The 24741-nt window shown below is 35.8% G+C and overlaps 1 protein-coding gene across 1 annotated transcript in view; it reads right to left on the reverse strand.

Moving 5' to 3' along the window:
* Positions 1–24741, reverse strand: part of TMEM132C (transmembrane protein 132C) — a 500219-nt gene that overhangs the window by 56483 nt on the left and 418995 nt on the right. Inside the window, exon 5 of the mRNA XM_012542340.3 lies at positions 5710–5853. Within this exon, the coding sequence (XP_012397794.2) occupies positions 5710–5853 (144 nt within the window). The remainder of the gene's footprint in view (positions 1–5709; positions 5854–24741) is intronic.

Genomic DNA, 24741 nt, shown 5'->3' on the forward strand with positions numbered 1-24741 from the left:
AGGTAGTGATATGGGCATTGGGCCCAAAAAAGAGTAAGGCTGATATGATAAATCTGGAAATCATCCAGAGATAATAATGGAATTAAAGGTAACCTGTGAGATCATTAAGAAATAGAGTTTTGAGAGATGAAAGGATCCAGGACAAAGTCATGGGGAACACTTAAATTAGAAGTAGAACATGTTTAATGATCCAACAAAAAAACCCAAGAAGGCATAAGTTGAAAAGCAGAACCAAAAGTGATATAGAACCAAGAGTATTATGGAAATCTGAAGAATGAGGTGTATATCTAGTAGGAGATGGTAGTCAACAGCATCAAATATGGCAGAGTGGTCAAAAAAGTATGAACAATGGAATTAGGGGATTCTTGGTATCTACAGAGGGATATTAGAAAATTGAGTCTTGAGGTCAGAAGACAGAATGTAAGAAGTCAAAATGGAGACAATGAGAGGAATAATTTTTTTCTAGGAGTCCAAATGTAGAAGAATGGAAAGATATAGATTAATCAATTAAGTGATGCTAGAGTCAAGTGAGAGTTTTTGGAGCATGGAGGAGAACTGAGTATGATTATAGGCAGTAAGAAAGGAGCCAATATATTGAAAGACATTGAATAATTTGAAGGGTAGGTGGGAATTAAAGGGGCAAGCTTCTTGAAGAGACAAAATCAAGAGCAATAAGAGTCTGGTTTCAGCAGGGAAATAAACTACATTTTCATCAGAGACTGGAGCAATGAAAGGGAATAATACCAATGGTTTTCAAGGTATTAAATATGGAAGATAGATGCTTTCTTCTTTCTTATAAAGTATGAAGCAAGGTACTTTGTTGAGTGGAAACCAAGGCTAGTGTAGGAAACTGGAGGAGAAATGGGAAGGTCTGGAAAAACTGTTGTGAGGAGGATGGATGACAGCCAATTAAGTATAAGTAAAACATGGTCCAAATAGAGAGAAGATAACAGATTTTTGCTGTATCTAATTGGCACAATTTCCTCAAATAGCATTCAACAGCCTGGATATTGAAGCAGAGAACGTAATGATGGCTGATGGAAGGTGGTATGGCCAGTCACAAGTGTCAATAAAACAAGGAAACTAAGGATATACGATATTGTATAGTTATGCAGTCAAGACTAAGAATGGAGAAGAAAGTGTGTCTAGAATAGAAGGGAGGACTGGGTGAGAAGAGAGAAGTGGGAGAGATAAGAATTTCAGGTGGACATAAAGAATAGGTTTGGGGAGAATGAATGCAAAGAGATAGAAAAAACTGGGAGGTTGTGGTTCAAGAGAGAAATCTCCAAGTTCTGGATCATGGAAATTGAATATTTGTGAGAGGTGGAGGTCATGGAAGCTTAGGAGGTTAATGATAATGACTGGGGAAATCAAAGTCTACAAACTTCTTTAGCCCAGAGGGCACTCCTGTGCTTTAAGACATGACTCAGGGCATAGCTATGGAGAAGAGGGCATAGGTATAGAAATAAGAAGGAGAAAGGGAAAGAGATAAAAGAAAGGAAGAACAGAATAGAAGAAGAAGGGGGAGGGAAAGAGAGAAAACAAAGGAAGCCTGTATTAGGGAGTGATGGCATGTTATTATCAACAGATTCTCAACCAGTAACACTTCCTGGTAACTAGACTGGTAGCAATACGGTTTACTGCTTCAGTGACTCCTTATAAGCTGGGCATATTTATGTACTAATCATAGTACACAGTAATCATGTGGCTAAAATTCCATTTGAGGTGCACTTTGCACTTTCTTGTTAACATTTAGGGGCACTCTGGTTATTTTAGCAGGTAATTTTCTGTTCTAATCTACTTATTTCCCTGGAGGCAAAAACTGAATATTTTTCTGAAAATAACAGTAATAACCTCTTTGTCTAAATCTTCCTGGAACAACATGTGTTATAAGCAAAGGAAAGAGGCCTGAAAAATCCGCTCAATTAAAACCCAGTGAAAATTTGCTTCTTTGTTTCTATCTTATCTTAGAGATGTTTGACAGATGGATTCCAACAGCCTTCCCAAAAAATTCAGCCAAGGCTGTCTGTCTCCTACAAAAGCTTAAACCACAATACACTGAGAGCCTCTGCCTTCAGAGAACACCAGGAGTCAATGATAAAAACCAAATAACCCTGTGGGTCTTATGGGAGCTGTGAGTGTGCTGGGGGTTGGGGGTGCTTCAGCCGGGGTGGAAAGCAACAGAATGGAAGTTGGAGCCAAGTGTCTCTTTCATTCACATCAAACATTCCACAAAGGCAGCAGAAGGGCACTGCTGACATGCCTGCCCATTTAGCTATTATTCTTAAAACAAAACAATGATTCCTCTGTAGAATGAACTTTCTCCACACTTATCCAACAAGGCGGAGTTGCTCTCTCTTGAGGTCAAATCAAATCAAACCAACTAAATCAGAAACTAAGTTTTGAGTGCCCTCTTTGTACCAGGCTAATGTGTATTGTAGCTTTCTGCTGAGGATTCCCATATGCATTTCTTCTCAAGTTTCCATTTACCTTAATACACAGTAACTTTCATGCCAATTAAAGGATGGACACTGTTGATATTTTCATAGAATCATTGGTTTTGATGGTTCTTAGGAGCTATCCCAAAGCTGATTCATGCAAGAAATGCAGAAATAGACTAATTGAAGCATAAAGAAGAGAAATGAGAAATTATAGAAGAGAAAGAATGAAGGAAAAAAATAACATTTTCATGTTCCAATATTAATTTATATTTAATAATCTCTCACTGAAGAGCAAATGTGGCATAGGATCATTGCTTGGTTGTAGATAGAAAATGATAATTGACGATAGAGAAGGCTGAGCTGTTCAAAACTGTTTTTGCAAAACAAAACAGTTTAAAATGGTTTCTGTGCTAAAGAGAATGACCTCCATACTAGTCATCACAAAAATAGCTAAGGAGAGCTGATATTTGAGTTGACTAAGAAAGAAAAAATAGTATCATATATCTGCTTTTGATGGATTAAAGTCACCTACCCCAGAGGAGCTATATATCAGGGTATGGAAAGGACCAGTTGATGTAATTACTAAGACACTGTCAGTGTTATTTGAGAGTATATGAATGAGTGAGTGTCACAAGGAAGTGCTATCAAAAGATTTGAGAAAGACAAATATTATTCCATTTTTTTAAAAAAAGGGTTAAGAGAACAGTCTATTAACTATAGGCTATTGGATTCAATTTCAATTCTAAGAAAAAATTTTGAAGCGGTTGTTAAAGAAATGGTTGTTGGTCATTTGGAAAAGGAATAGATGATTGCAAAAGACTAGTCCAACTTGGGTAAGGACAGGTCATGACAGAGTAATTTCATTTCCATTTTTTGACAGTCACTAAGCTAGAAGATCAAATGAATTACATCTGGATTTTGGCAAAGTATTTGCTAAAATATTTCATGCTATTTTAATACTATTTTTGTTGAAGTTACAATTCTTAGACTCATAGTATGGGAAAGATTTCCCTTCTGGGAACAATGAGATCATTGTGAGCTCTATGGGAGTAAGAACTATGGGGTTTCCCCCTTTCCTTGTTCTTAGTACAGGGCCTTTGCTTAATAGGTGCTTACTAGAAGTTGGTGGAGTTGAACTGACCTAAAGTCAATCCTTTATTCAACAGAAAAGGGAGTGGGGAAAATAAAAAGATGTCAAGTAGAGATAATACAATTAAATGGATTTGGAACTGGCTGAATGACTTACCTCAAAGATTAGTCATTAGTAGTTCAATGTCAGTGGGGATGAAGGTATCCAAAGTAAGATCTGAAGGATCTCCTCTTGATCCCACTCCTTTTTTGTTAGTGTTTATGTTTATGGCATTTTTATTGATGATTCACATAAGGGCATCAAATTTGCAGATGATACCAAGTAGGAGATACAGTTAACAAAGAGAAAGACAGTCAAGATTCAAAAGAAGATCTTGATAAGCTAGAGTTTGAGACTGACTTTAATAGGATAAAATTCAATAGGGACAAATGTAAAGTTTTACTCTTGGGTTTAAAAATTTAATTCCATAAGTACAGGATGGAGAAGGCAAGGGAGAAAGCAGTTTGTTGGAAGAAGACTTAGGATTTTCATGACCTTCATTCTCAATGAATCAGGAGAAAGATGTGGCAGCTAAAAAGTTCTGCATTTAGAGGGATGTAAATTCCAGGAAAAGGCAGGCAACAGTTGATTTGAAGACTTCCCTTGTTGCATCAAATCTGGAGAGTTGTACTTGAGGAAATACTTTATAAACAAGACGGCATCTAGAAGAGGATAATCAGGAGAGTTTATGGGCCTTTATTTCACAATATTTTATGATGGGTTGAAGGAATTGGGCATGTTTGAGTTGTGCAAGAGAAGATCCAGGAATGTGGGGTGGAAGAGGAATGCTCAAATACATGGATAGTTGTCTTTAGGAGGCAGAATATGACTTCTGTTTGACATATCAGAGTAGATTTAGATATTATAGGTAAGAGCTGTGAAGAGGCAAAATCAAAGTTAATGGCAAGAAAATCTTATTAATTTGTTGTTGTCATTTGGTCATTTTCAATCATTTCTGACTCTATGTGACCCCAATTCAGAGTTTTCTTGGCAAAGATAATGAAGTGGTTTGTCATTTTCTTCTCTAGATCATTTTACAGATGAAGAAACCGAGGCAAACAGGGTTAGGTGACTTGTCCAGGGTCACAGAGCTAGTAAGTATTTGAACAGATTAGAACCCAGAAAGAAGAGATCTTCTGATTGGCACTCTATCCATTATATCATATAGGTGACCCACCTATATGATCTGCCTCAAAGTAGAATGATTTTCTTGGAGATTTGGTGGCTTTTACTACACTATAGTCCTTCTTGGGTATGTTATTACAGGAATTTTTTAAAGTATGGCTTAAACTTCATAGATCTCACATGCTAAAAAGCTAAGGTTTTATGTGATTCTCTGATTTCCAATGTCCACATCACTGTATTGGGCTGCAATTTGGAAGAATTGGAAATTCAAAGAAAAATAAGAATGAAGTATATGACCAAGAAAATGTGTAATTGGAAAAAATATAGACTGATCACATTGTGAGGATAAGAGATGACCAGTGGGTATCCAGAGTGTTACAATGGTGTTCTCATGAAGTTGGGAGAAATCAAAGATGTCCAGTATAATGGGATGAATTTAAGGAAAGACATGGAGAAAAGTTCCACAGCATGGAGAGTGAACACTTTGGGATTAGGCATTATTAGAAGCAAAGAAAGACATATCTGGGTGGTACAAAGTTCCAAATCTGAAATTTTTTTCCAACAACTGGTTTAATCTAAATTTAGGATAAAATCTCACCTTCTGCAAGAAGCCTTTCCCCATCCCTCTCAATACAATGCCTTCACTCTGTGGATAATTTCCAATTCATACCACATAAAGGTTGTTTGAATATAGTTGTTTCCATGTTGTCTTCCCTATCTCCCTTTAGACTCGAATTTCTTGAGAGCAAGGACTATGGTTTTCCCTTGTTTTTATATCCTCAGTGATTAGCACCGAGCCAGTCACATAGGGAATGTTTGTTGACTTGACTAATGAGTTCTATACAAAACAATCAATTTTACAAAAAGTTTATAGGAGAAGCACGGGAGCAATTTTTTTTAATTCACTGAACCAAATGATGGCTTTTTGGAATTGTGAAAGGTTCACACACTCAAGCAAAGTATACTCTAGCTCCTTCTCCTAGTAAGTCTAGCTTGCAAATGAAGGGCACTTACTTTGATGACATCTTCATCAGAGGACTTACACTCCACTGATTCTGAGATATCCGTTACGGCGCTGTTCTCTTCTATGGAGATCACTCGGATGGGCACTGCTACTGTTTTCCCAGTGAGAATGGCGGTATTCAAAATTTCTGTATCCTGCCAACAGAAGCAAATACAAATGGGTGAAGCTCCATCTCGAAGGATGTCTGAGGGAATTAGGATTCCAGAGGATAGGTTCAAACTAAATTCATTCAAGTTGGGAGTGACGTTTCATGGACAGCTAGCTGGCTCTCAGCGATTTCTTGTTCCCTCGTTCAGATGGTGTTCTGTACAAAAAGACAACTCTGTAATGTACCTTCCTTAGAATGTAGGTTCCTGAGAAGTTTAATAAGAATTCTAATTTAGGTTTCTAACTGGTTTTGCTTTCTGTTCATTTCACAGACAACAGGCAGAGTACAGTAAGTTAAATGATTTGACCTCAGAGGCCACAGATGGAGATTAGAACTACCAATCACACTATATTACTTACAAGATTCATAGACTCAGACCTAAAGCTAAAAAAAGGATTCCAACAGGAGAAACTGAGGCTTAGGGAAATGATTTGTTCAAAAGGTTTCCTAGCTTTCATGGCTAGAGGTTTGGTATGGGAGTAACACTGAATTCCTCTATCTTCTCCAGAAATAGGTTTCATTCAACCACCTCCTTTAAGATTTTTTTTTTTTTGTTAAAAAACAGAAGAAAACCAATTTTTCCTACACTAACCCATTTTCATGATAGATGCATAGGGAGTTTGGGCTTACCCCATGTTAACTTCAATTTTTTAAAAGCTTTAAAATTTAATAATATTTTTGGGTACCTTAACATTGGAGTAACTAGACAGCATAGTAGTTAATGAACTTGGAGCTGGGAAGAGCTGAATTGAAATTCATTGTCTAGTTGGGTGACTGTCACTTCACTTCAGTTTCCTTATCTACAAAATGGGGATAAAAATAGTACCTACCTCTCAGATTTGATATGAGGATTAAATGGGATAATAATTATAAAATGCTTAGCACAATGTCTGTCATTTAGTAGGTACTGTATAATTAAGATCCAGTGGTCCCTATTACTTTTAAGATTAAATATAAAATCCTCTATATTTTAATGCTTTTTATATCCTTAATTCCTTCCTATTTTTTGGTTAAATATACATTTATTAAGTATCTTTATTAAATAGGGGCTGTTACATATATTATCTTATTTTATCTTCACAATAATCCTATGAGATGAGTGCCATTATTACCTCTATTTTATAAAGATATAAAAATTCTGAGTCCAGATTTGAACTCAGGGTTGCATGATTCCAAGTCTAAGATCTAGCCATTGTACCACTTAGCTACTTCTCAATAATTGTTTTTGAAAGAAGACCTTTCTAGTCTTCTCTCTGACTTGACCTCCTTCCACATCTTCTGCAAGTCAACGACACTGGCTTTCTTGCTATTCCTTTCACACCTTTTCACTGACTGTCCTTTATTCCTGAAATATCATCCCTCCTCCATGAAGGAGGGATGCCTTTAACTCAGTTCAAATCCCTCTTGCAGAAGGCTTCTCCTCACCATAACCCCTTGAGTTGCATCAGACCTTCCTCTAAGATTATCATCTCTTGTTTCATATAGTGGTTTGTATATTGTGTCTCCTATTCAACTGAAAGCTCTCTGAAGGTTATAACTGTCTTTTTTCCTTGCTTTGTAACCTCAGAACTTAGTACAATACCTGGCATAGAGCAAAATGCTTAATAAAATGCTTGTTGATTGACTGGGATGACTAAGTGTGTGCTGGGGCCATGTCAAATCCACCCTCATGAGATTGTTAAATATCCAATGTGAGCTTCTGTACTTTGGAAATAAATAAACTCTACAAATCGTGGATTGTTATTGTTTTATTGATAGTCTAGATTTAAGAAAGTGATGGAGAAAATGTTGATAATTCAAACTAAACTTAAAAGTGTTTCATGTGTATGCCCCACTCACTCCTTTACTTGTCTATCACAAGATAAGACCCCCTCCTTCCTCTCATACAGATTAAAGACCAGTAGTAGAAGAGAATAAATGTACATGGAGAAAAGGAAGGGAACAAGAATTTATATAGCATTTACTTTGTGCCAGGTATTATGGTAAAGACTTTACAAATATCTCGTTTGGTCTTCACAAAAGTATCAGGAGACAGGTGCTAATGGGCCCATTTTAGAGATGAAGAAACTGAGGCAGGGTGACAAAGCTAGTATATGAATCTGGATTTGAACTGGACTATGTATCTGTTTTACCACAAAAACAACATATATGAGGTAATCTAGCCACATTTCATTAAAATGTATTTTGTGGTATCTCAAATGATGAAACAGAGTATATGACGTGGAGATTTTAAGTTTTTGTATGGAAAACACTACCTATCTGAATATTTTTCTATGGTAGAAAGCAAGCACTTACATGAGAGCATTTGGCTCAGAAATCCCAATCCTAGCTCAGATTTTTCTACATCTATTCAAGAATATATTCTGTTTGTATATTCTGGTCAATTTCTGCTCAGGGCTTCAGTGAAATGATGTTCTAACTGAAGGAAAGATAAACTCTACAGCTCATTCAGGGATAACATTGAAATAAAAACCATCTTTTCCTGTACAAGGACAGCACACAGGAAAAGGATCCACGAGAGAGAGGACTCCAAGCTTTTTCCTTTCTTTGTTACAGAACACTACTCACTAGGCTTTGGTTAAATAACACAGGTTTTTCCTTCTATACTGCCTTCCATTTTGCTGAAGCTAGCCCTGAAATCACAGTCACTGGGACTGACTATTATAGATGCTAAGGGTGTTCTCAGAATTTCCCAGGACCATTCTGAGATAAAGTATTAGAAAAAGAACCCCAAGTATATTTATTGTTAATGTAGGCACCTGTGTCTTCCAGAAACCACTAGTGGTCTCATTAAAACAATCAATTCCCTTAACATGACAGGGAAAAGGAAAATGAGAAATGCTGGAAAGGATGTGGGAAAATAGGGACACTGATGCATTGTTGGTGGAGGTGTGAAGTGATCCAATGAGAGAGAGAGAGAGAATGAAAATCTTCTAAATTGAGAAAGAAGTAGAAGGCAAGGGGATAGGATGGGGAGGAGAGAATACGAGAGGGACTTTTAGAAGGAAGGATAGGAATAGGAGGAAGGCAAGATAGTGGGTAGAAGTTAAGCAGAGAAGTCAGGAAAGATAGAGTGAGAAGGATAACAAGGAAAAATAGGAAGGAGGAAAATATACAACTAATCATTGCTTAGAATGTGAATGAGATGAATTTACCCATAAAACAGAAATGGACATCAGATTAAAAATTTGAATTCAACAATATATTGCTTTTAGAAAACATTACAAAAATGAGATACACATAAAAATAAAATAAAGGACAGGAGTAGAATTTAGTATGTAAAAAAGCAGGTATAGTAATTATGCTCTCAGACAAAGTTAAAATAGATTTAATCAAGTGAAAAATAGAGAAATTACAACATCAGCAATATTATTTAACATTGTTGTAGACCATTTAAGAATACTTGGATCACATAAAATATTTGAGTATATACCTGCTACAACAGACACAGGTAGTATATAAACATAAACATAAAACACTTTTTATATAAAAACAGATCTAAATGACTGAAGTACCATTCATGGATAAGTAAAGCCAATACAATTTTTAAATGACAATTTTACCTAACTAATCTATTTATTCAATGTCACCCAATTAAATTATTAAAAATTAATTTACTGAGTCAGAAAAAAAATAACAACAAAGTTTGTTTGGAAGAATAAAAGGTCAGGAACTTCAAAAAACCCAGAAAAAAAGATATAAAGGAAGTAGATTAGTAGTATGAGATCTTAAACTATATTATAAGGGAGAGGATTGTTATATATATATATATATATATATAGTGTTGATAAAAAGGATGATTTTCACTATTTTAAGTTAATTTTTTGTCTAAATAAAAGCTATGTAGCCAAGAATAGAAGGAATGCAGAAAATTGGGGGAAAAAACTTTCACAGACAATCTCTCAGATAGGATGGGATTGTGTTGGAATACTACCGCGGATTAGGAAATGAGCTAGTTGAATTAGAAAAAACTTGGAAAGACTTGGACCTATGAAGGAAGATGCTATCCACATTTAGAAAAATAGATGCAGGTGGAAATAAGTATAGTATGATATTATTTATACATGTATATACATATATATGTATACATGAGTATATACCTGCATATTTATAGATATCAATGTTTCTGTCTATGTATATCTATATCTATCTATCTAGCTATATCTACATGTATGTATATATGTCCCTACTTAATTGTAGGCTTCTTTAGCATGGAGGAGGATGGATTCGGAAAAAAAATAAAGTAAAAATTCACAGCAGATAACAAAAAACCTACAAGGAAGTCAAGAAAAGCTGGGCAGCTTTGAAAACAATGTGTAATATTTATTATATAGTTTTTCATGAAATGGAAATTTTTTTATAGTGAATCCTCTCTTATAGTCTGCTTTGTTCATAGTATTTTTTTCTCATTTTGTATTTAAAATTAAAATAAAATAAAATCTAAAAAATGAATATTGAAAATTATCTTTATATGTAATTAGAAAAACAAAATACTATTTACCAAAAAATAATAGCCAAATTCCAAATAGATTAATTTTGATTTGTCAGTTTTAAGACTTTATCAGTTAAAAAACAAATTGCAATAAATCACCATTGATTTCTGCATCTTTTTCTCCTCCAATAGCAGGTTTCAATCTTACAAAAAGATAATTCAGAAACAGGGATCTAGTAGATGACTGTTTGGCCCCAGGCAAGCTTCACCTCAAATCTATGGTCAATAGTAATAGATTAGAATTCTAGACATATAGAAAACATCCTCAACCAATATAAATTAGCAGCTTCTCTGCAATTTGATACTTGAAGACAGTTATCTTCAATCAATTCTCATATACCATTGCCTCAAGGCCCTTCAATATCCTCATTGCTCTCCACTGGACACTGTAGCTTGTCAGTATCCTTCTTAAATAGCAGTACAGCATACTTCGATTGAGGTCCTACGAGAGCAGAGAACAGTGGGGCTGTCACTAATCTTAGAACAGAAGAGTCTACCCAAAGTCCACTGGCCATTAAGGGTTATGTGGATATATTTCAGGGAATCCACTAATTTCTCTCATGACTTTTAAAATTGGCCATTGCATTTTAATATAATAGTTTTTCTTTGCAATTCTATGTATTTTATGTATTTAAAAACGTTATTTTGAGAGTCAGTCACTAAACATTTAAGCACTTACTATATGTCAGGTACTATATTAAACTCTGGGAATACTAAAGTTTTGATAGGTTTCATCAGACTACCCAAGAAGTCCAGGAAAAGATTAGAAAATTTTATCTTCGAGAGTTCCTTCAAATGCTAAGAGGTTAAATTCAGAGTTATATGGCCAGTAAATGTCTGAGGTATATTGAATTAAAGTATACCAGATCTTTCTGTGTTTAAGACAGCCTGTCTACTTACTATGCCTTATTGCTTCTCTGAATATTGTTATATTTAAAAATATACATTTGGAAGATAATAGTTTTTATTTTCCACCATGAATGGCAATACCAGAATCTTTTTTTTTTTACATGACCAAACCGTTATTTTGCTGTACAAAAAGAATCAGACTCTGAAATATTGTACAATTAGCTTGTGAAGGAAATCAAAAATGCAGGTGGGCATAAATATAGGGATTGGGAATTCAATGTAATGGTTTTTAGTCATCTCCCAGAGTTCTTTCTCTGGGCGTAGCTGGTTCAGTTCATTACTGCTCCATTGGAAATGCTTTGGTTGATCTCATTGCTGAGGATGGCCAGGTCCATCAGAACTGGTCATCATATAGTATTGTTGTTGAAGTATATAATGATCTCCTGGTCCTGCTCGTTTCACTCAGCATCAGTTCGTGTAAGTCTCTCCAGGCCTTTCTGAAATCATCCTGTTGGTCATTTCTTACAGAACAATAATATTCCATAATATTCATATACCACAATTTATTCAGCCATTCTCCAACTGATGGGCATCCACTCAGTTTCCAGTTTCTAGCCACTACACAGAAGGCTGCCACAAACATTTGTGCACGTACAGGTCCCTTTCCCTTCTTTATGATCTCTTTGGGATATAAGCCCAGTAGTAACACTGCTGGATCAAAGGGTATGCACAGTTTGAGAACTTTTTGAGCATAGTTCCAAACTACTCTCCAGAATGGTTGGATTCGTTCACAACTCCACCAACAATGCATCAATGTCCCAGTTTTCCCGCATCCCCTCCAACAATCATCATTATTTTTTCCTGTCATCTTAGCCAATCTGACAGGTGTGTAGTGGTATCTTAGAGTTGTCTTAATTTGCATTTCTCTGATTAATAATGACTTGGGGCATCTTTTCATATGACTAGAAATAGTTTCAATTTCTTCATCTGAGAATTGTCTGTTCATATCCTTTGACCATTTTTCAATTGGAGAATGGCTTGATTTTTTATAAATTAGAGTTAATTCTTTATATATTTTGGAAATGAGGCCTTTATCAGAACTTTTGACTGTAAAAATATTTTCCTAGTTTATTGCTTCCCTTCTAATTTTGTCTGCATTAGTTTTGTTAGGTTTTGACCTTTTCAGTTTGGTATAATCGAAATTTTCTATTTTGTGATCAGTAATGATCTCTAGTTCTTCTTTGGTCATAAATTCCTTTCCCTTCCACAGGTCTGAGAGGTAAACTATCCTGTGTTCCTCTAATTTATTAATAATTTCATTCTTTATGCCTAGGTCATGAACCCATTTTGACCTTATCTTGGTGTATGGTGTTAAGTATGGATCAATGCCTAGTTTCTGCCATATTAGTTTCCAATTTTCCAAGCAATTTTTGTCAAACAGTAAGTTCTTATCCCCAAAGCTGGGGTCTTTGGGTTTGTCAAAGACTAGGTTGCTATAGTTGTTGACTGTTTTGTCCCTTGAACCTAACCTATTCCACTGATCAACTAATGTATTCCTTAGCCAATACCAAATGGTTTTGGTAACTGCTGCTCTATAATATAATTTTAGATCTGGTACAGCTAAGCCACCTTCATTTGATTTTTTTTTTTCATTAATTCTCTTGAAATTCTTGACCTTTTGTTTTTCTATATGGAATTTGTTGTTATTTTTTCTAGGTCATTAAAATAGTTTTTTGGGAGTCTGATTGGTATAGCACTAAATAAATAGATTAGTTTAGGTAATATTGTCATCTTTATTATATTTGCTCGCCCTATCCAAGAGCATTTAATATTTTTCCAATTGGTTAGATCAGATTTAATTTGTGTGAAAAGTGGTCTGTAATTTTGCTCATAAAGTTTCTGATTTTCCCTTGGCAGATAGATTCCTAAATATTTTATATTATCAGTAGTTACTTTAAATGGAATTTCTCTTTGTAACTCTGACTGTTGGATTTTGTTAGTGATATATAAGAATGCTGATGACTTATGTGGGTTTATTTTATAACCAGCAACTTTGCTAAAGTTGTGGATTATTTCTAATAACTTTTTAGTAGAATCTTTGGGGTTCTCTAAGTATACCATCATATCGTCGGCAAAGAGTGATAATTTGGTTTCCTCATTGCCTATTCTTATTCCTTTAATCTCTTTCTCAGCTCTTATTGTCAAAGCTAGCATTTCTAATACAATATTAAATAGTAACGGTGATAGTGGGCAACCTTGTTTCACTCCAGATCTTATTGGGAATGGTTGCAGTTTGTCTCCATTACATATGATGCTTACTGATGGTTTTAAATAGATGCTGCTGATTATTTTAAGGAAAAGTCCATTTATTCCTATACTCTCAAGTGTTTTTAATAGGAATGGATGTTGGATTTTATCAAATGCTTTTTCTGCATCTATTGAGATGATCATATGGTTTTTGTTAATTTGGTTATTAACATGGCCAATTATATTGATAGTTTTCCTAATATTGAACCAGCCCTGCATGCCTGGTATAAATCCTACTTGATCATATTGTATTATCCTGGGGATGATTTTCTGTAGCCTTTTTGCTAATATCTTATTTAAGATTTTAGCATCAATATTCATTAGGGAGATTGGTCTATAATTTTCTTTCTCTGTTTTCCAATATCAGAATCTAAGTTGGAATAATGGAGTATTGGAACAGTAATCACCTCTATAGCATATGTGAGAAGTGACCAGTTATTATTCACTAGAAGACTTTTAGGGAGAGGAGACCCATTACTTCCCATGGTAGCTCATTCCACTTGGTCTCTTTAAACCTCAGTTTATTCATTTGTTTAAGGAGGGAACGGTTTTCAACAAATGATCTCAAAGTAAAGATCAAAATCAAAGAATTTGAGAATTGAAAAGGACCTCAGTGGCCATCTAACCCAACCCATCACACTAAAGGAATTCCTATTATAAAATAAATGAGAAGTCATTTTCTAGTCTCTGCTTAAAGATCTCCCCAAAAGGGTAAGACAAGGAAGGAAAGAAGGGAGAGAGGGAGAAAGATGGAGAGAAGGAGGGAGGGAGAGAAAGAGGGGAGAAGGAAGAGAGAAAGGAAAGGAGGGAAGGAGGAGGGGGATGGGGAGAGGAAAAGGAAAAGGGAGAAAAGAAGGAGGGAGGAAAAGGGGGAAGGAAGGAAGGGAGGAAAAGGGGGAAGGAGGGAGGGAGAGAGGTTTTTTGTTTAAATAAATCTAGCCAAGAATAGAAGGAATGCAGAAAATTTGGGGTGGGGGGGAACTTTCACAATCTCTTAGATAGGATGTGATTGCAAAAGAAAGACAGAGAGGGAGAGAGAGAGACAGAGACAGAGAGAATGTCTTTTAAATTCACAAAGACATACGAGGGCAGCTATCTTGTCCTCTGAGTTTTTTCTTCCCTGTGCTAAAACTGTCCCATCTCTTTGACCAATTAACATATGTCATGCCTTCAAGGCCCTTCAACATCTTCATTGCTCTCCATTGGTCACTGTGGTTTATCAGTGTCCTTAAACTGTGATATCCTGTGCTCCAGATGAATGAAGTCTAACGAGAGAAGAGAATGATGGGAGAAAAGGGGGTCAGTTGACTTTGATTAATTTTCTTCTATCTATTGTAGTTCTACACACAATATCATAGATGACCCCTAGTTCTTAAACCAGAAGGCCTGTGTACAGAGAGAACATGAAGCACAGTTCCCAATCCTTGCCCAAGATACTGTATTAAAATATAAGTAGATGCTGCAGATGCAACAGTGAAAAGTAACTATAATTGAAAAGCAATAGGGAAAAAGAAGTATGGCTGAAATGAGACAGTCTGCAGAAAGAGACTACAATATGTCTTATAATGATTTTGTTTCCCAAAAAGCTTTGGCAGACCACTAAGAGCCTGATGGAGAGGCAAAGGAGTAATTGACAGATTCTCTCCATTCTTGATTGTTCCAAGTTTGTAGACAAGCAAACTTTAAAGGTAGTTTACGATTAGCAGGAAAGAGATTATACAAATACCTGCATTATTACTAACAACTGTAATTAATGATGACATGATGGCTTCAGGTTTGCAGAACATTTTACAACTGTTTCAGAGACATAGTGCAGATATTAAGATGTTATCATCTTCTCATTAGGATAAAATTGAGCTTTAGAACTTTTAGCTTGAATTGATCAATCAATCATTCCATCCACAAACACTTAAGTGCTTAGCACTTACAAGACATTATGCTAAATATGAGACATAAAAAAGAAAGGCAAAAACAATCCCTGACTTCTATATTCTTAGATATATTATATCTATTTATATCTATCTTATTATCTAATATTATATATTTATGCATATATATACATATATATATTGCTTCTATTCTAATGGGAGAAACAAACATGCTGCTGTTGAAGTTGTGCCCCTTCCTTTTCAAAGAACACTTGATGATATCATGGGGTGACATCTTGACTTCCATGTGGATTTAAGTGAGCTAAAGTTGCACAATGTTGTCAGGCTTTCTTTTCCATAATCATCAAAGTCCAGTGGCAGGATAAAAGTAAAGATACCTAGTGATGGCTCAGGATATAGTGGATGACCTTGGTATCTCCAATGTCTAACCAAGCTCTAAGTGCTTCCACAGCACCTGCTTCAATCCCTTTTATAGTCTTTGAAACATATTGTCTCCCATTCACCTTTTCTGCTGGGAGAGTTTTCACATGTTTGAGGCAGATGTCCTGTTGACTAACCTGTAGTTTACCTCATTCTGGTTTAGCATATGCTGAGATGGTTTACAATTTATCTGGATGTGGTCACAATGCATGCTATAGCTTTTTGAAGCTTCTTGAGTTGGGTGAATCAGGTGGACACCAAAAGTGGATGAGCCCTGAAAAGACTGAGGAACTCCTCACACCAGGTGCTAGTCCACCTGACCACCTCATATACTCTAGACAAACATGCAAATGACTAGGTACATATAAGATATATCTAAGGTCACACTGAATCTATGATAAGCCTAGAGAAAAAATGGTATTAATTGCTCAAATCCTTTGTGGATGAAGAAAGAATGGTGGTACCCAATCTGTTACTCAAACTTGAAACCAGGCTGATGGCAATGTGCCACAACTTCTGAAAGATTGTATAGCATGGTGGAATATGTATTTGTCATCTCGGCTACTTAACTGTGTGTGTGTGTGCAACCCTGAGTATTAATTTCTCTGTAAAATGAGAGGGGTTAGATTAGGTGATTCATGAGGGCCTTTCCAGTTCTAAATCTGTCATCTCCTATTTTGAATTATTGAATAGCCTCTTCACAATTTGCCCTGCTTTTCATCTCTCACCTTTTTCCAATTTATTCTTTTGTTTTCCCCTATATTTTGTTTTTCCAATAAGAACATTTTATAAAGCAAAAATATAAAAACAATTTTTAGCATTCAGTTTAAAAAAATGACTTCCAAATTGTCTCCCTCTCTTCCCTGAGAAGGAAAGCAATTTGATATAGGCTACACATTTAAAGTCATGTAAAATATATTTCCATATTGGCTATGTTGTAAAACACAGCCTCCCTCCCCACCAAAAAAAAATAGCCCTTAAGAAAAATAAAGCCTCTGTTCTTTTTTCTTCAAGCAGCTCCTTGGTCTGAACAATTACAACTCTGCTCAAACATCTTCAGTGGTCCTTTACTTTCTACTGTGTTATATAGCTTCATATAAGTATTGTTTTTTTTTTGTTTTTTGTTTTTAACTTGCTATCTGTTTTATCCCCTGTCCTGAGGTGCGACAGGTTTAGGTGGCTGGAGAAAAGGTTGCTTTCACTTGGGTTCTAAAGGCTCTGTGAGAGGGCCTGATTTGAAGCACCTGTTTAACAATGAAGCTTTGGGAAATAGAATAGAAAGAATAAGGAGTAGAATGGAAAAAGCCCAAGATAGGGACCATGCTCCCTAATGGCAATTATCTATCTCATAAACAAACAAACAAGCAAAAAACCCAGAATGTAAAATGTAAGCTCTTTAAGGACTGGATCTTTCACTTTTTTGTTGTTTTATAACCTGATATCCAGTAAGTGCTTAATAAATGCTTATTTAATTGAACTGGAAAAAGACATTAATTTATTAAAATCATAGACTGTAATTGTCAACAAAAATATAATTAAAATATATAAATAACATGCATTTATTCTGTAACCCTCTTTAAGCTCTCTGCAAAATCCTGCCACCCTCAGCCCAATTTCCCTCCCTTCCATTTGTCATTTCACATTACATTTAAAGTGGATGTGTATATTGTAAATACTTCTGGCTCTGCTGAATCCATACTGCCTCACCTCCTATAGGTCTGCCTTATTTCCTTGTCTGTTTCATATTTATCGTTCTAAGAATAGATGGAAAAAAAAGCCAAATGCCAGGCTCAAACTTTGACAGAGACACGGGAGGGTTGGCATTTTCCAGGGATTATCGGGAAGTAGAAGCTGTCACCCTCAATGACGCCAACTTGTTACCTACCAGAGAGAAGCCTTAAATTGCAGGTTACACACCCTTCAGCCTTCATCTGCTCTATTATAAGCTCTATTATTTGGGATATTGGAATATCCCAAAAGCAAGGCCAGCTTTAAGAATGTGATGCTATATAATTTACTTGCATTAGAGCAGATATTAAAATATGTTTATCAGAGATCTACAGAACATGAAAATGACATGATTATTATTTGAAATCCCATCAGCTTACTAAAACTCCCCTTTTCTCTCCTCTTTGCTCATCCCCTCCTTCCTCATAACCTACGAGGACTGCTCTACTTTATAGGTGAAGAATCAATAAAAGAGGGTAGTTTAAATCACTGCCATTTTGAGTTATAAAAGGGCCAAAGGCATCTGAGAACACAAATGCTGCTGTTTTATCTGCCTTCATAAATTGAAACTGGTTTGACCACTTTCTGAGTAAATTTTATTTTTCTAAAAATAAATAAGGGCCCAAGAATTATTTCTGGTCTATTACCAAGAGGCAGAGGCCATGAATTGATTTTTCTTGTACTAGGCAGGATGGAAAGACTGACTGGTGTTTCACATTCATACTGACAAGAGCTTTTTTCGTTCCAAAAGGCACTAGGGGGCAGAGATGTCACAAAAACCCTTAAGTGTCAATAAGGACATAGGGAAATAGAAGCAGCACCTGGCTCAGGGCTCTGTCTCTTTGCCATGAACTGACACAATGGGACTCATTTAATGGATTTAATGAATTTCAGAAATCTCTTGGGCCACCAAAGACAGCCTCATTAGCATTTTTGTGGATTTAAGGAGCACACAGGAATCTGAAGGGCGAGTCTCCATTCTTGGTTCTTTAATGGCTCAGTAAGTGCACTGGGGTTGGAAGTCACTCAGATTCTTTGAAGAAGTGGGGTGCTATGGGTGAGGAACACTGCATGTTATGCCAGACTTCCATATATTGGTTAGTTTTGTTGAACTATTCTATCTCCTCCCCCCCCCTTTTTTTTTTTTTTTTGAGCTTTTAGAATAAGAGATGGCTCTTTGGAAAGGGAAAGGATGAAGAACACATTGCAAGGGGCAGCTAGATGGCACAGTGTATAGAGCACCAGCCCTGAAGTTAGGATGATCTGAATTCAAATCTGATTTCAGACATTTAACCCTTCCTACCTGTGTGACCCTGGGCAAGTCACTTAACCCCAATTGCCTCAGGGGGGAAAAAGAATATGTTGCAAAAATAGATGATCTTACAATGGAAGTTGTTAATAATTTTTTTTTTTTTTGCAAAAAAGTGTACTAAGATTTAGAGTGGCAATATATTGAAAGGAATATGGGCTCACTGACTGTATAAGGGAATAGTATTATTTTCCTAAAACACATGAGGCATTCAATAGTAGATAAGCATTAAACACCTACTATGTGTGAAACATTGTGCCAAATATTGAGAATAGATTTAAAAAAAACCCAACAATGCTAAATGTTATCCCTACCCTCCAGAAATTTTTAATCTGCTGGAAGTATTTAGTAGACGATAATCTATTGGAAGTCAGTTTAGGTCACACCACATAAACACAATGGCCCAGGATGGTGATGGGCAGTGGTGGGCTTAGATGTCCATCATTTCAACAACCTAGCTTCCCATGGCAAATCCTTGCAACAGTGCTGTGAGGAAAGAGTAACCATTATTATTCCAGAGGAAAGAATTTTGGTGTGCACTTCCAATGTGTGTATTATGGGACTTAGAGTCAGGCTTTAGAAAGAAGAGATGGGACACAGTCGAGGAAATTCTGAGTGTAGTCTAGGAAAGAAAGATAGCAATATCTGACCTGACTGATTACTATGGATCATTAAGAATGACAGCAACAGCTAACCCGAACATCTAAGAACAAAGACTAGAGCTCAGGTTTCTCTTCCATCTATTATCCCTTCTATAAGACCACATTGACTTTTTGGAGATATAATCTCCATAAGACTTGGCCCAGTGGAGATGCAAATATTTGTTCAGAGTGCATGAATGATAAGACTATAATTAAAGGATTATCCAACTCTCCTGGATATCCAAACCTCCCCTATCTTTCTGAGTGTTCTAAGAATTCTGAAGGTGGGAAAGGGCAGAAATTTAAAGGACTGACTGGGTTAATCATTTTATTGACATGGATTTCTATGCTGATTTCTCTTTGGCCCGAGAGTCTCTGTTCAAGTCTCTAAATTCCTATTCCTTCTTTGGAGCTTGGGATTCCCAATTCTCTGGTTTCTCACCTGGCCCATTTGTGGATCTGTACTCGCATTTGCACATTGATATAGCTCCCCAAAGGAGAACTCTGACTCAGATCATTGCCTATGTAACTGAAATATGACAACCCCCTATGGAGGATGCTGAAAAAAACCCCCAACATTTTTTTATTCTGGATTAAGAATATAGACTATGGAGTAAAAGGCCCTGAGTTCAAATTCCACTTCTGACATTTTACTACTTGTGTGACTTTGGGTCACTGTTTCCTCATTTGTGATGTTAAAAATACAGGACTAATTGACCTCTGAGGTTTTTTAGATCTCCAGAGCAATGGTGTTCAATTTTGGCCCTGAGAAGGAGGCTTCCTTTTAAACCATAGACTCCACAAGCTTCTTTGTTAAAGTTGTTCTTAACTAAGATGTATAAGTAACTGAAGCAAATATATAGGAATATTTCTTCATAAATAAACATGCAAAGGATATGAACATATTGTTTTCAAAGGGAGAAATCTAAGCTGTGAAAAGCAGTTTTGAAAAATGAATGCTCCAAATCACTATTAGAGAAACACAATTTAAAAGAGCTTCAAAGCTCTATCTCACAATTCTCAGATGTACAAGAATGACCAAAAGGGAAAATAATAATTTTAGAGAGGCTGAAGGAGGCCTGGAATACTGGTTCACTGTTGGTGGAATTGTAAAGCAGCTCCGTCCCTCTGGAAAGCAATTTGGAACTATTACAAAAAATCACAAAATTCTAGATGCTTTCTGACTCACTGATAGCACTACCAAGCACATATCCATAGGAGGCCAAAAAGAGGGAAAAGATGCACATGAATATCAGTAACAAAAATGATAGCTAGGTTTTATACTGTGCTTTAAGGATTACAAAAGACTTTACATATATTATCACATTTGGTTCTCATAAAAACCCTGAAAATTAAATTCTATTATTATCCTCATTTTATAGATGAAGAGACTGAGGTAGACAGGGTTTAAGTGACTTGCCCAGAATCATACATTTGGTAATTATTTAAGTCAAGATTTGAATGCAGATCTTCCTGATCCCCAGATCCAATAGTTTATCAATTGTGCAATGTTTTTGTTGTTGTCGTTCAGTCATTTTTACTTATGTCAGACTCTTCATAATTCCATTTGGGCTTTTCTTGGCAGAGATATTGGAGTGATTTGCCATTTCCTTCTCCAGCTTCTTTTACAGATGAGGAAACAGAGGCAGGAAGAGTTAAATGACTTGACCAGGATCACACCGCTAATAAATGTCTGAAGCCAGATTCGAACTCAGAAAGATGAGTCTTTTTGACTTCAGACCTGACATTCTATCCACTGTAGTACCTAACTATTGTTAAATGTGGTCACCTACAAAAATATTTATAGCAATTCTTATTGTTTTATTAAACACCTAGAAACAAAGGGAGAGGGTTGTTTATCAACTGGGGAATGGACGAATAAATTTTGGCATATGGGTGTAATGGAGCATTATTGAGTTATGAGTGATATTGAGTTATATATGAGGTGACAAAAAGGATTTTACAGACAAGCTTAGGAAGACTAGTAGGAGTTGATGCAGGGTGAAATGAACAGAAGCAGGAAAATAATTTATACATTAACAACAACATTGTGAGGAAAAACAATTTTGAAAGATTCAACAACTCTCCATCAATATAAGGCAGATGAGGAAGCATGCTACCCTCTCTGAAAAGAGAGCTGAACGGCTTGAGAAGCAGAATGAGACATGTACTTTAAAATATGGCCAAAGTGCTTTTCCTTGACTATCCGTATTAGTTACTAGGATTGTATTTTTCTTTTTCTTATTTAGTGGGAATGGGTGTGATGGAGTATGAAAACGGAGCTAGCAGTAGAAGCTTCCAAGAAACAAAGAAAATATGGTCATGGAGTATTAAAATGTACAGAAGGAAGTTCAGAAGGAAACATTCAAGCATAATAACTTTGAATGTAACACATTGAACATATAAATTTTTAAAGAAAGCAAGTTGTAGCTAATAGAGACTTCAATTTTCATCTATGTATATATGGAAATTTGTTTTATTTTGTATTTGAGAATGTTTTTCCTCTATTTCTTTATCTGTTTCTCTCTTTCTCTCTGTTTCTCTCTCTGTCTCTCCCCTATATCCCCTTTCCTACTCTTATTTGTGTTTTTTTATTTCAGAATTAAAATAAAAACCATGTAATCTATCAGCTATAAGCGAAAAAATAAATATTAGAGAACACTATTTCTTTTGATGCTGTGCATCTAAAAATGGTACAGCTTTGACTGGTTGATTTTGGAGTCTTGAGTAGAGAAATGGATTGAATAGGAGCATGATGCATAGAGAAGCATGAAACGGAAAGCTAGAAAGCATCCTATAATTTCTTCTCTAATGCAATCTCCATATTTTATCTATAGAAAAATTAAACCTAGAAGTTAGGTTAAGTGATGCGCTTAAGGTTATAGAGATGGCAAACAGTAAAGTCAAAATTTAAAAACAGGTTATTGCTCCATGTCCAGTATTTTTTCTACTTGAACATTCCTGTTTCTCTAAAGCCAATTATTTATTCCATACCTAAGTACTTTGCAGGAGGTGTTGAAAAGGTAGACAATTGTTAAATTTTTTGTATATCTGTGAATACAAGGTGGGGGAAGGGGTTGAGGAGGTGGTGTGAATTAACATTTCCTCTCTCCTCTATTTCAACAATCGGGAGGAAGGCCAGAGGAAACGATAGACAGGCTACCAAGTCATATACATTAATTAAATGAAGGAGAAAGTAAGCGAGGATATAAATGTGAATATTGGAGTAAATGGTTGGCTTGTCCTTTAGTAAGATTCCTGTCACTTAAGGATCTGGCAGATAATTGAGAAGGTCAAGGATGGATTCAAAATTCAATTTGCAAATGGCTCCTAACAAAGCAAGTCTAAGCAAAGTCTTAAAGTTTTGATTCCTTAGTGGATTGCTAAAAGACCATGGCTAATTATTCTCTCAGTATAAACTCAATCTTATGTCTATAATCTGGCAAAGGGTCAGGAAAGACTCAATTCTTTTGCTCATTGGTAGAAGATCGTATTGCTACCTTGTCTTTATAGAGATTAGGGGTCCTTAATTTACAACTAATGATTTTTTTTTTTTTTTTTGCTGGGGCAATTGGGGTTAAGTGACTTGTCCAGGATCATGCAGCTAGGAAGTGTTAAATGTCTGAGCTGAATCTGAATTTGAACTCAGGTCCTCCTCACTTCAGGGCTGGTACTCTATCCATTGCACCACTTAGCTGTCCCAACTGATGATCTTTTATTAAAAAAAGTCTTGATAACTATATTAAAATATAATTAATTTCCTTTGTATTTTTCATATTTTATTATATACATTTAAAAACCTCTTTCTGAGAAGGAATCTATAGGCTTCATGAGACTGCCAAAGAGTGCATGATATATTTTTTGTTTTTTTGTTTTTTCACAAATGTTAAGAACCAATGTGATAGACAGACAACTAACTCATAGTATAATTATTAACTCATAGGATAATTGGATGTTGAGAATTTAGATGTATTTTTGTTTTAGGAAATGATGCATGGCTTAGAGGATGGAGAATTAGACTTATAGGAAAAAGAACTGGGTTTCAGTCCCACCTTTGACATAAACAAGTTGTGTGATCTTGGACAAGTCACCTAATCATTTTCAGGCGTCTGGACATCATTTGCTGATCTAATTTGGAAGAGGAAGTTCCAACATCTGGAAGATCCCTATATTAATGAAGTCACAGATATCCAAGTCCCTCATCCCTATATGTGTTGCTAAAGAATTGTTTTCACGTTCAGCTAACCTCTCCGTAGGAAAAGGAGGCAAGCATCCAACCATGACTAATGCAGGAGCTAATTCCACATTAAATCGTGGTGGAATGAGGGAGGCAAAGTGACAGCTGTTTAATTAAACTTTCACTTCGATTAGATGGAGCTACCAGGAGAAATCTGTGGAGCCTAAGGTCATGAGAATGGTCCTCTTTGTAGACAGAAATGCTTTGTATATGCTGGCCTTGGACCCATTTGAGAGCTAATTGGTGACTACTTTTTGATACAATTTGTGGAATATTCATTTATTTATGTGAAGACACATACTTAAGAAATCCACATTGCTGTGGATACTAATTTTCTATAACTTAGTGAAAATTATTTCAAAAATCTTTGTTTCTCTGCATATTTATTTTAGACCTAACAATAAGTGTGAGGGCTCAGCCCAACACTTCCAATGAGCTTGAGACACTTAAATCATTTGAAATAAGTAAATACTAGTTTTATTTACACATTAACAAGAATATATATACTTATAAGGTACCTTGAGAGACTAGGGTGGCAGGGAAATAAGCAGAAGGATGACAGTGGAGTCAGGGAAATATGGGTGCAGCTCCTGACTGCCATACCGGGTTTTGAGATCTTAGGCTAGTCATTCAATTTCCCAATGCACTAGGCAACTCTCTAAGACACCAAGTGACAGATGGATTGTTGATCTTCCTTAATGAAAAGTATATTGATGAAATAACAGGTATGAACTAAAACAAAATAATAATAATAATAATAAATGCTGATTACATGCCTATTTAAAGGATCATAGATTTAGGGGTGGAAAAGATCTTAGAGATTACAAAGTCCAAATAAAGTCATTTTATAGAAAAGGAAATTGAGACCGAAACTAAATGATTGTCCCAGTATCATCAAGTTAGTAAATATCTGGGGCAAGATTGAATCCAGGCAGTCTTGAATCCAAGGCCAGCACTCTACATATTACCAAACAATGCTGATTTCTACATATACCCTGTGAA

This window comes from Sarcophilus harrisii, chromosome 1 (assembly GCF_902635505.1).
Source record: "Sarcophilus harrisii chromosome 1, mSarHar1.11, whole genome shotgun sequence".
In the NCBI taxonomy this organism is placed as follows: Eukaryota; Metazoa; Chordata; class Mammalia; order Dasyuromorphia; family Dasyuridae; genus Sarcophilus; species Sarcophilus harrisii.